At 65.8% G+C, this 11,219-nt stretch overlaps 2 protein-coding genes across 4 annotated transcripts in view; both read right to left on the bottom strand.

Annotated features, from left to right (window-relative positions):
- The window catches only part of PLEKHN1 (pleckstrin homology domain containing N1), a 10,020-nt gene extending 3,692 nt beyond the window's left edge, over positions 1-6,328 (bottom strand). The window contains exons 1-10 of one of the 2 annotated variants that reach the window (XM_037743461.1): positions 5,635-6,328; positions 5,450-5,549; positions 2,393-2,539; positions 2,213-2,293; positions 2,052-2,148; positions 1,808-1,935; positions 1,606-1,737; positions 1,326-1,406; positions 621-696; positions 348-484 (exon numbers count right to left, since the gene is read on the bottom strand). In XM_037743461.1, coding sequence (XP_037599389.1) covers positions 348-484; positions 621-696; positions 1,326-1,406; positions 1,606-1,737; positions 1,808-1,935; positions 2,052-2,148; positions 2,213-2,293; positions 2,393-2,539; positions 5,450-5,549; positions 5,635-5,717 — 1,062 coding nt within the window. In that variant the 5' untranslated portion in view covers positions 5,718-6,328. The remainder of the gene's footprint in view (positions 1-347; positions 485-620; positions 697-1,325; positions 1,407-1,605; positions 1,738-1,807; positions 1,936-2,051; positions 2,149-2,212; positions 2,294-2,392; positions 2,540-5,449; positions 5,550-5,634) is intronic. The other variant, XM_017542511.2, reaches the window with a different exon arrangement.
- A 110-nt stretch (positions 6,329-6,438) lies between these two features.
- Positions 6,439-11,090, bottom strand: KLHL17 (kelch like family member 17). 2 transcript variants are annotated; one of them, XM_017542510.2, is made up of 12 exons: positions 10,790-11,090; positions 10,226-10,485; positions 10,020-10,141; positions 9,702-9,923; positions 9,285-9,401; positions 8,842-9,055; positions 8,525-8,669; positions 8,273-8,440; positions 7,831-7,919; positions 7,660-7,733; positions 7,312-7,493; positions 6,439-7,177 (listed from the first exon to the last, which is right to left on the bottom strand). In XM_017542510.2, the coding sequence occupies exons 1-12, from the start codon at positions 10,894-10,896 to the stop codon at positions 6,949-6,951; spliced, it is 1,929 nt and encodes a 642-aa protein (XP_017397999.1). In that variant the 5' UTR covers positions 10,897-11,090; the 3' UTR covers positions 6,439-6,948. The 2 variants fall into 2 exon arrangements, with proteins under 2 accessions (XP_017397999.1, XP_037599390.1); XM_037743462.1 differs by lacking the exons at positions 7,312-7,493; positions 10,790-11,090 and having other exon boundaries at positions 10,226-10,578.
- Positions 11,091-11,219: the final 129 nt, after the last annotated feature.

Here is an 11,219-nt window from a genome sequence, read left to right as displayed (position 1 = left end):
TGCTGCCCCCCTTGTTCTGTGGAGTGTCATTCTGTCACCCAGGCCGGAGTGCAATGGCACAATCTTCACTCACTACAATCTCTGCCACCCGTGTTCAAGTGATTCTCCTGCCTCAGCCTGCCGAGTAGCTGGGACTACAGGCATGTGCCACCACGCCTGGCTAATTTTTTTGCATTTTTAGTAGAGACGGGGTTTCAGGCTGGTCTCGATCTCCTGACCTCAAACGATGTGCCCACCTCAGCCTCCCAAAGCGCTGGGATTACAGGCATGAGCCACCGCACGTGGCCTGCTGCCCCATTTTTTACCACTGCCCGGGACCTGGGCTGTGGGTGCTGCTGACCTCTCACCTGCATTCCCAGGAAGCTCTCGGTGCCAGGCAGCTGCCGGGCCCCCTCCGTGTGGGTGACGGCGCGGAGGCAGAGCAGCCAGTGGCTGTAGTCCTCGTAGCTGGAGCATATCACTCGGATGGTGTTGATGAGGGGACCTGGCACACCGACACTGTGAGGGGCTGGCAGGGCGGGGTGTACCCTCAGCGCCCCTCTAGAGAGCTGGGGCATCCACCAGGCTCCCACTGCCACCCTGGCCTGGCTGGCGGGAGGCAGCCTCGGGGGAGGGCCCACCTTCGATCAGGAAGGAGCGGATCTGCTTCTCCTTCTCCTCCAGGTTGATGTGGATGGCGCGGAGCGGGAGCTCCCCCTGTGGGGGCAGAGCAAGGGGCAGGTCTTTGTGGGGCAGCCCCTGGGCCCCCCCCCGGTCTCATCCCACCCTCTTGCCCACCAGAGCTTGGCTGGGCACTTGGAGAGCCAGGCACTGAGGCCACCACCCTGAGAGAGGCCAGTGGGTCCCATCTGTCCTGGGGCGACCGCCAACCCTCGGGGGGGCTTCGCCAGCTGGGACTTACACACGAAGCCACAGCACTGGGCTCCTAGGGTCCCTGGAGCAGTTGGGGCAGGGGAACCACAGGAGGCCCTGTGCATTCGTCCCTCAGGCACACCGTGTGTGCACCCCATACTCCCGCCTCGGAGGGCATGCACACACATGTGAACACACACACCAGACCGTCCCAGGAGTGGCTATCACTCCCATGCTGCCCGGCCCAGGGTGACGGTTGGCTGGGTCTGAGAACCTCAGGATGGGCTGGGAGGCAGGGCAGGGGCTCCATGTCACGGCGGAGACCAGACTGACCAGGACAGCGGGCCGGGTGGGCAGGGCCCCACGCTCTGTCTCAACAGGCCCCGAAATACAGGTTCCTCCTGCATGGCCGCCCCCTCCCACCCCCACACAGGTGCCTCCCTGGGGCGGGTCCACAGCGGGGAGGGGCCCACCTTGAAGCAAAGCCCGTCCGGCTCCTCAGAGAAAATGGCCAGGGACGTCGGGTACAGGACCAAGAGCCGGTCCCATTGCTCCTGAGTGGGGGATCAAACAAGGGGCAGCTGAGATGCTGGGTACCCAGGGCCGGCCCCCCACCCTGCCCCCAACCCTGCCCCCCTCCCCGCCCTCCACCCTGCCCCCAACCCTACCCCCCTGCCCCCCTCCCTGCCCCCCACCTTGCCCCCCACCCTGCACCCCTCCCATCCCCTACAGCCCCACACACCTCCCACCCACCTGTGCGGGCAGGTGCTGCAGCTTGACCCTCGAGGCACAGATGGCGCTGCCGCTGGGTTCGTGCCCTGACGCCGTCCGCAGCCGGGTGAGACAGCCCTGGAGAGTCCAGGGTAGCTCCTCTCCGGGGGGCCCCTGTGAGGAGGCAGTCAGAGCAGGCTTCGAGGATCAGGGCGGGGAGGGCTGTGGGGTCCCTGGCACTGACCTGTGGGGGTGCCCAGTGGCAGTGCCGCAGCCCCCCGAGGAGGGCCATCTGCTTCTCCAGGTGGTAGAGCCAGCAGTCCAGCTCGGCCCGGCCGGGGCAGAGCACCAGGAGGGGTGCGGGCAGCGGGCCTGCGGGTGGTCAGAGAGGGCACAGGTATGCACACACACTCGGCAGCAGGCAGGCAGGCTCCTCTCCGAGGCCTGGTCAGGGGTGCGTCTGGGGGCCCGGTCAGCATCCCACACACCTGTGATCTCGAAGGCGTGCTCTTGGGACCCCTTGAATGCACGGATGCTCAGCTCCGTCAGTGGTAGCAGCCCCTGCCGGGCACAGGATAGGAGGGCCTTCAGGGATCCAGGGAGAGATGGACGGCCATGGCTCCCCAGCCCCTGCTGCCCACCGCCTCACCTGAAGTGTGAGTCCTTCAGAGCCGTGAGCCTGGAAGTAGAGGTGGGCGGGGAACAGCTCCAGATAGCAGTCGCTGACATCCTGCACAGGGAGCAGGGTGGTCAGTGGAGGGTCTGGGGAGCAGGTCCCAGGTGGGTGGGGATGCTGGACGCTGAGTGCACCCCGCCCACCTGGCCACACCTGGCTGTGCTGGAACCGCAGCTGGACCTTGGCATAGTGCACCACCTTTCCCAGGTTCCTCACGGGGACCCTCCGCCGCCCCTTCTTGAACACACTCAGGAATGGCTGCTCCGCGTTTTCTCGCTGGGTTTCCAGGTCCAGGATGTCCTAGGAGGAGCAGAACTCAGGGGAGGGGCCTGGCCTGGGCTCCCCACACCCTCATTGACGTCCACACAGCTACATGACAACAGGCAGGGTCTGCCTGTGCACAGCCAAACATCTATGCAAAGATCGCAGCCCCACGTGCACAGAGCCCTGCACGCTCACAGCCTCTCCACAGGAAAAGTCATGGCAGAACTTGCACACACACACATGCATATATGCCCACACACATACATCACACACACAATATGTGCACATACAGGCATACACAATACGTGCATGCACATGCACACATATATGCATGCATACACACAGGCATGCATCACACGTGCACACACACGTGCACACACAAATGCACACATGGACATATGGACACATGTGCATACACAGTACACATCCATGCACAAATACATGCATGCATGCACACATATGCAAACATATGCGGTGCACACATATGCAGCTGTACATGTGCAGATGTGCATACACACACGCACATATGCACATTGCGCACACACACACATTTGTGCACACATACATTCACGTACACGCATACGCACACACACACAGACGCGCTTCCCCGCACAGAGCTGCCTGGTGTAGTGGGAGAGATGCGATGGTGAGATTTGGACTCAGTGGATTAAACCCTATCTTCACCCTTTCCTAAAACGTGTAATATGGCTTGGATTATTCAGCCTCTGAAGACTCGTTAAAAGAATTTGGGGTGTCTGGGGGAAGTGACACCTACAACCCTCTCACGTCTGCAGTATTGGCTGGGACACGTTTAGCACCTGGTTTTACAAACACACACACACACACACCAAGGACCTGATTAATGTTTGCCAATTTCCTCAGTATAAATGTTCCCACTGCCACCCATTTCCAGCCCCCAGCCTGAGAGAAAGATATGAGATTTCCAGTGTCCATCCCCCGGGCGTGTGCCGGTCGCCCCCCAAGCTTCACTCGGTGACAGCCGGGTCCCGGCAGTGCCCCGAGGGGTCTCCTCACATCAGGCCCAAGCTCTTCGGGACCACTCAGCCCTAACCCTCCTCACCCGCTTTGCAGCTTTGCTCAGACATCACCTGTTCTAAGAGGCCCTCTTCTGAAAGTCCCCGATCCTCTGCACCTGGTCCCTCTACCTTTCTCCTTAGCGCTGACCCCACCCCGCTTCTGTATCTTCTGTTTTTGTCTCATCATCTGTCTCTGCTGTGGGGATGAGAGCACCAGAAGAACAGGGGTTTTTGCCTATCTTGTTCACTGCTGTGTCCCCAGATCCTAAGACGGGGCCTGGGATGTGTTGTGGGCATCAATGCCGAGAGGGGCGGGGAATCTATGTCCACCCACATTTAGCCAGTCCCAGCACACAGAGTCCTCTACAGATGGAGGCTGGGATCACCAGGTTAGGGGTCAGAAAGGGCATGGGCATGAACCTGGGGCTGGAGAGCTTTGTGACCCATCCACAGGCTCAGGGGCAAGTGCGTAGGTGTCCTGCTCCCTCTAGGAGCTGCCAAGGGCTACCTGCAGGGCTGCTGTGCCCTGGCCAAGCTTAGCTGCCCCTGAGCAGGCCCAGGAATGTGAACAGACAGATGCGTGGCTTCCCCGGCCTCCTGCCTCTGGGTGGGGCCTCCTGTACCCACACCCGGCATGGGAACTGATGTCGGGTTGGCACCCATGAAAAACAGGCCACAAACCAGGAAGGGCCACACAGCTGGTCCTGCAGCCCAGCTCAGCCTTGGGGCCCTGGGTAGGACGCAGCCTGGAGCAGTGGCAGGGCCGGTTCACAGCACGGTAGCAGAGCCAGGCGCAGGCCAGAGATGCACGGCTCTAGGACCGACCCAGAACTCCTCCCCCAGCCCCATCTTCTGAGGGTCAGCAGCAGGTCTTTCCCTCTCCGGCTACAATGTCCCAGCAAGGGAGGACCACCAGGGTCACCACACGTCATAGGACCCCACCAGGGTCACGCTGCACATCCTGGGCCTGGACAGAGGGAGTGTGGTGCCTCAGATGCAGCCAGAGACCCCCAACCCTGACCCAGCCCGGTTCTGCTCCCTGCCCCCACCTTTGAGGTGGCATGTTTCCGAAGCCTGCCCCCGTCTGCAGGGTGTCCTGAAGCTCTGGGGGTCAGGAGAGGCTATGGCACAAACTTCCTGCCTGGTGAGCCATGCTGGCAAGGAATCTGCACAGCTGCACCAGCTGCTGGACCCAGGTGCAGGGCAGAGGTCCTCCCCCAGATGCCCCTGGGGCCCACACACAGCAGAGCCCACCCATCCAGGCTGCCCGAAGGGGCCGCATCGGGGATTCCTGTCTGCCCTGAAGCCCAAGTTCCTCCTCCTGCTCCCTCAACCCAACACTGGCCGCATCACAAAGGGGCTGGGTGTCTGTACCCTGTGAAGACCCTCAGTACCCCGGGCCCGGCAGGGTGGGCGCGGGGGAGTTTACGCTCCTTCCATGGCGAGGTGGCCACGTGTGGGCCTGGGAGATGCCTCCTTGCTGCGAGGCCTTGGCAGGCTGGGAGAAGGCCCGCGCAGCGCGCACAGCTGCTGTGGACCAGGCGGCCGGCCAGCAGCAACTTCCTGAGAGACGCCCGTGGGGAAACTGAGGCTGGTGTAGGTGACCAGAGGGCTCACTGCTCTTCTGAGGTCCCTTACTCTCCAGGAACACTACCAGCACGACCCCAGCCCCACGGCAGCGGCCGAGAGGCCCACACTGGTCCCCTGGCCGGTCTCGGGGGCCCCGCCCAGCCCGCCCCGCCCAGCTCGCTCCACTGACTCAGTCTTGGTTTCGCTCTCCACTCAGACTTTCGGCCGGATGAGCTCTGGCCAGATGAGCTCGCCGGGGCGGGGCTGTTCCTCACCTGCGGGGGTCTGACTCCCTCAGGCCGCACACGCACGGGCAGAGCCGTTCCCCCCCGCAGCTCACCGTGCCCGGGACGTAGTGGAAGATCTTGGCGGCGGCGGTGTCCCCGCTCCCAGCGGCCTCGGGGCCCAGCAGGACGGCCGGCTTCCGAGCATTGTCCTCTCTGGGGACGAGGGCAGGGCTCACCGGCTGGACCTGGAGCAGGTGGAGGAGCCCCGCGCCCAGGTGGCCGCGCCCACGCCCCTCACCTGTTTCCCTTCAGCGAGGGCTTCCTGGAGAAGGAGACCCGGAGCCTCCTGGGGGCCTGCGGGACGCAGTGGCTGTTCCCCATGGCCGAGTCTCGTCGGCAGGTCTGGGTCCCTGTCCACAGCCTTCTGCCGCCGCCTCCCTCGGGCAGGCGGGGCTGAGGGACGTCCTGCTGGCACCGAGGGCTGGGCCAGGGTGGAGCCTTTCTGGAAAGGGCCCGGCCCTACCTGAGCCGTCGGTCTCTGCCCTGGGCCCTCCACACCGAGAGGCCAGCCTTGGGGCGAGCACGTCTCTGGCCCAGACGAGGGCTCCAGCGTGCAGGGAGCACTTGGCTTGGTGAACCCTGGCCGCCCCCACCAACCATGTGGGCACACATCCTGCTTCCATCTACAACCTGGCCGGCCTCAGTCACCAGTGACTGCACAGAAGCCTGAGGCAGGAGTTCCAGCAAGGAGACGGCAGCGAGAGCCACCCCAGCCTCTCCTCCTCACCACAGGCCCGAGTGAGGATCCCCAAGGTTTAAGGGGACCCAGAAGGCCACATGCCCTCCAGGCGACCAGGACAGTCGGGGTACACAGGGGCAATGCTGTCCCGCCTAGCCCCACCCCCAGACCTCGGCCTCAGGACCCAGCCCCGGCAAACCCCACTCACAGCTGGGGACCGGCCACAAGGACTCCATGGCCCCAAGCCTCCCCCATGCACAGCTCTGCCTTGCAGCCCTCAGAGGCCCCACACCCCGAACCCCAAACAGGACCCAAGTTGTGCAGGTGCCCCACAAGCCAGAGAGAGATGCTCGGCCTCAGGCCTGAGGAGCCCAAGAAATGTATTTATTGTTCAAGTTGGCTTGTATTGCTGTGTAGGGTCCGTATGCACGTGTGTGCCCGCGACAAGATCCAGGGAAGATGGCACGCGGCCGACAGGACCCTGCTCCCCATCCTTCCCAGGACCCCCGTGTGCAAGTGAGAACCGTGTGCAAAACTTGAGCTGGGTCTGCAGCGGCTTGGAAGGCTCCAGGACCTTGTGCTCCTGGCCTGCAGGGTCTCAGCAGGTGGCAGCCCCGGGCCAACGAGCCCCTAACCCGTCATTCCCTGCTGCCTCCAGGCAGGGAGTGGATGGGAGGGCACAGAGAACCAGACGCTGAAGGCGTGAAGGAGTGGCCGCAGCACTGCTCAGCCCTCAATAAATACGTAAATAAACAACTAAACAGACAAAAAGGAACGGACGGGTGATGCGACAGACGGCGCGGGACGTCCCTGGTGGGGGCCGTGGCCCCCTTAAGGCATGTGGGAGGCCGCGGGCCTCTGGCGGTGGTTGGGTCAGAGGCTGGTGGAGGACACGGAGAGCGTGGGCGAGGACGGCGGCGGGAAGTGGAGCAGCTCCAGCACCGCCACGCCCACACTGCTTCGCCGCGTGAACATGCAGGAGGCGGCCACCCACTTGTTGGCCCTCGGGTTGTACTTCTCGATGGAGTTGAGGCTGGAGCTGCCATCGTTGCCCCCGACCGCATACAGCCAGCCATCCATGGCCACCAGGTCGTGTGTGCTCCTGGGGGGCAGGCGGGGTGAGACCCAGGCGGCAGGAAGGGAGGAGGGGAGGGGTCGCGCCATGAGGAGGGGCAGGGTGGGACGTGCCCGCTGAGGTGGCGAGAACCCCTCCCCGCAGGACGCCCCGCCACGGACCTGCGGATGTTCATCGGTGCCACGCTCTCCCAGGCGCCGGCCTTGGGGCTGTATCTCTCCACCGAGTTGAGGCAGCTGGTGCCATCGTTGCCCCCTGCCACGTACAGGGCACCCTCCAGCACGGCCACGCCTGCCGAGCTACGCCGGCTCAGCATGGACGCCACAGGCGACCACACGTTCACCTGGGGGTGAGGGCGCGGGCTGGAGGCAGACCCGCCATGGGCATCCCTCCCCTGCTGCAGCCCCTATTCCAAGGGTGGGTGTCAGGGACGGGTGGGATGTGGGTGACCGCAGGGCACACAGCCCGCAGCACCCGGAAGTGGGGGCCGGGAGGGGTGCGCTATGCACCTGGGGCTCGTACTTCTCCACAGTGGCCAGGTGAGAGGAGCTGTCATAACCGCCCACGGCGTACAGGTTCCCATCTGCAGAAAGCCGACACACCCATGGCACTCGGCTGTGAGTGGGGTCTCCAGGGTGGGGGAAGATGGGGATGCCCCCAAGACAGAACCCGTCACCCACCGAGCGTGGCCACACGCACATAGCGCCTCCGGGTGCTCATGGCAGCAACGGACGTCCACGCTCCAGTCAGGGGGTCGTAGCGTTCGGCACTGTGGGCACCATGACCGCCGCGACTCAGCGGAGACGGAAGGTGCCCGGCCCCAGGACCTGCCCTCCCCAGCGCTGGAGGGCCCGCCGGTGGACACAGGCCCCGAGCTGCCTGGACAGCCCTGGTGTGCACCCGCCTGGGCCCAGCCTCTGGACTTGGGGTGAGGACCCTAGAGAGAAAAGGGCACTGGCCCAGCAAAGCCAGGAGCTCAGGCCCAGTGTGACTGTGACCTGGGATGAAGAGACCCCATGGACCCCCTTTAGCAGCCACAGTCAGACACGACCTCGGTGATGGTGACGTGGCCTCGCCTCCTGCAGTCGGACCCTGTAAAGCCACCGGGTCCCCAACTACTACCTGTTCAGGCAGGAGGCCCCGTCATAGCCGCCGGCCGAGTACAGGAGCCCGTGCAGGGCAGCCACACCCAGGCAGCTTCGCCTCGTGCCCATGGACACCTCCGGCTGCCACGTGTTAGTCACGGGGTCATAGGACTCCACAGTAGCCAGGTCTGAGGTCCCGTCGTAGCTAGCAGAACAGACCCATGCAGGTCAAGACCGGCCTAGCGGGCACGCACCAGACCCCTGACCCAAGTCCCGCCTCCAGGCTTACCCGCCCACAGCATACAGCCGGTTCCCCACCGCAGCCACGCCCACCCGGGCCCTGCGCGTGGACATAGAGGCCACCACATGCCAGCGGTCAGTGCGCGTGTCGTAGGCCTCACAGTCTCCGTGGATGGCAAACAGGCTCCCACCGCCTAGAGAAAACAGGTAGAGATGGGACTTGTAAGAGGACCCACTGATGAGCCAGAGCCTAGGCTCCTGGGGAGGCCCCTGGATGGAGGAGTGGTGGAGCAGCTCAGGACCTGACCGGCAGACATGGAGTGGGCTCGTGCTGGTAAGGCAGGCGGAGAGGGAGCGGGGCCATACCCACGGCGAAGAGCACTGGGCCGGCCCCCTCGCAGCGCCGGGGCCGCGTGCGGCTGGTGCCCAGGACGCCCCTCTGCTCCGGCAGCAGGTGGAACTTGAGAGCCTCGATGAGGAGGTCCTTGCAGTCGGGGTGGTGCCTCACCAGGCTCTCGGCATCCACGTGGCCCAGCAGGAAGTCACGGCTCAGCAGGGGCAGCCGCACACACTTCATGAGCTGGGGCGCAGGGGGTGCCAAGGTCGGGCGGGACCCGTGGGTGCACTTGGCCCCAGGGTTGAGACCCCCCCCCCGACGCCCGTACCACCTGTGATGAATTCTTCTTCAGACAGGTACGGGTACCACCCCCATGGAGTCCCTGCACTCGGGGAAGGTCAGGGCGCACCGGACCCTCGGCCACCTGTATGCCTTCACAGACACTGTGGGAGCCCCCGGGGCTGGGCCTTACCCGTGGGACGTGCTGTCTGCGGGCGTCCACGTCATGTTTCACCCAGCTCAGGACAGCGCGGTAGACCTCCTCTTCTGAAGGCACGTTCAGGCTGTCGCTAGACACCAGTTCCAGCACCTGGAGATGAGGGTTCCCAGGCCTGAGATCTGGGGAGGGTCCCGTGTACCCAGGGAGCCCTGAAGATGCCTAGGAGGGAGGGTCGGGGATGGGGACTGGGTGCTCACACTGGGAGGGCCGAGCAGAGTCAGGAGCCACAGAAGTGGCTCCTGGGTGGCCTCTACCCAGATGGGACTTGGGCGCGCACGGCGGGCACTAAGGCTAACAGGCAGGGCTGCGTCACGGACACGATGGGGTCAGCAGTTAAAAGCAAAGACTTGGGTGGGATCAGGTTGAGAGTGAGGGCTGGGCCGCTGTTACCTGTTTCAGGGGCAGCAGCATGAACTCCTCGGTCTTGGCCACGTCCACGAAGTGCTGCAGCACGTACCTGTGGGCCGCCTTGAGCAGGTCGCTGCAGGAGTGCGCGTCGGCAAAGCCGCGGATGCCCAGGCAGTTGGAGGGGTCCAGCTGACTCAGCAGGAACTTGCAGCAGGCGTCGCGGACACCGTTCAGCTGCAGCAGGCTGGCGGCGGGGAGCAGCGTCTGCGCGCCAGGGAGGGTCGGGTGAGGGAGGCACGGGGCGGGCGGCGGGAGGGTCCGGTGCGAGGCCTCCGCAGGGCCCGAGCCAGGCAGCCTCACCTGCACGTTGCCCTCGCCCACCACGATCTCCGCCGTGTACGCAAACTGCACCAGCTGGTCCAAGGCCTGAGGGTCGATGTCGTGCAGCGTCACGTGGGTCTGGCGGCTCTCGCTCATCTCATCTGTGGGGACGGAGGGTCAGGGGGCCGACCCGAGGGGCCCACCGAGCGCACAGCGCCGCGCAGGCCGCGCAGAGCGGTACTTGCTTGTGAACATGGCGTGGAAGTACGGGCTGCAGGAGGCCAGCACCACTTTGTGCGCGCGGATCTCCTTGGCGGCCACGTGCAGGACGATGTCGCACAGGAGGCCGCGCTGGCGCATGCGGCTCATGGCCACGAAGGCGTCGTGGTAGTGGCGCTTGGAGTTGTGGGCCACGCTGTGGCCCTCGCGGCTCAGCAGCTGCACGGCGCCCTCCATGGGGGCTGCGGGCCGCGCCTGCCGGGGCCGCGCGCGCTCCGCCTCCGGGCTGCGGGGGGCGGGGGCGGGTCAGGCTTCGCCCCTCCGGAGCCTCTGCGCCGGAGCGGCAGCGCGCGGGACCCTGCCCCAGGTGCGGCGGGCGCGCCGGCAGCCCTCGCCCGACCCCGCCCGGGACCCCGCGCGCGCGCCCCGCCCCGCTCCCCGGGCTCCTCCGCGCCCCAGGCCGCCCTCTCGGGCCCGCAGCGGGAGCCGCCGCTCCGGGGCGACCCCGCTCAGCACCCGAGTCCCGACCTCCCCGGGCCCTTCTGCGGGCGGACGCGGGGGCCGGGCCGGGCAGGTCCCCCCGCACTCACGCCGGCGGCTGCGGCGGTGGCGGCGGCGGCGCCTCGGGCCCGGGCCCCGGGCTGCCGTGCTCCGGGCTCTGCGTTCTGCCGGCCGGGCGCTCGCTGCGGGGCTGCATTCGGCCGCCGGACCCGCCGCGGATGCGCGGAGGACACGCAGGCGGACAGACGCGGGGACGGCCGGAGGGCTGCTCGGCGGTGGCGGCCCGCTAAGCGTCGCTCACTCCGGCGGCTCCCGCCCGCAGCCGCTGTTTCTCGGCGCCGCCCGCCCCGCCTCCCGAGAGGCTTGGGGTTCTCGACGTTGGACGCCTGTCCCCCCGAGCGCAGCGCCTCGGGTCCGCCTCCTCCTGGGAGAAACCACCAGGCCCCGCCCTCCTCCTGGGAGAAACCACCAGGCCCCGCCCTCCTCCTGGGAGAACCCCCCCAGGCCCCGCCCTCCTCC

This window comes from Cebus imitator, unplaced genomic scaffold (assembly GCF_001604975.1).
Source record: "Cebus imitator isolate Cc_AM_T3 unplaced genomic scaffold, Cebus_imitator-1.0 Scaffold145, whole genome shotgun sequence".
In the NCBI taxonomy this organism is placed as follows: domain Eukaryota; kingdom Metazoa; phylum Chordata; class Mammalia; order Primates; family Cebidae; genus Cebus; species Cebus imitator.
Note: the sequence above shows the minus strand (reverse complement) of the source record. Positions and strands in the feature narration are given on the sequence as shown.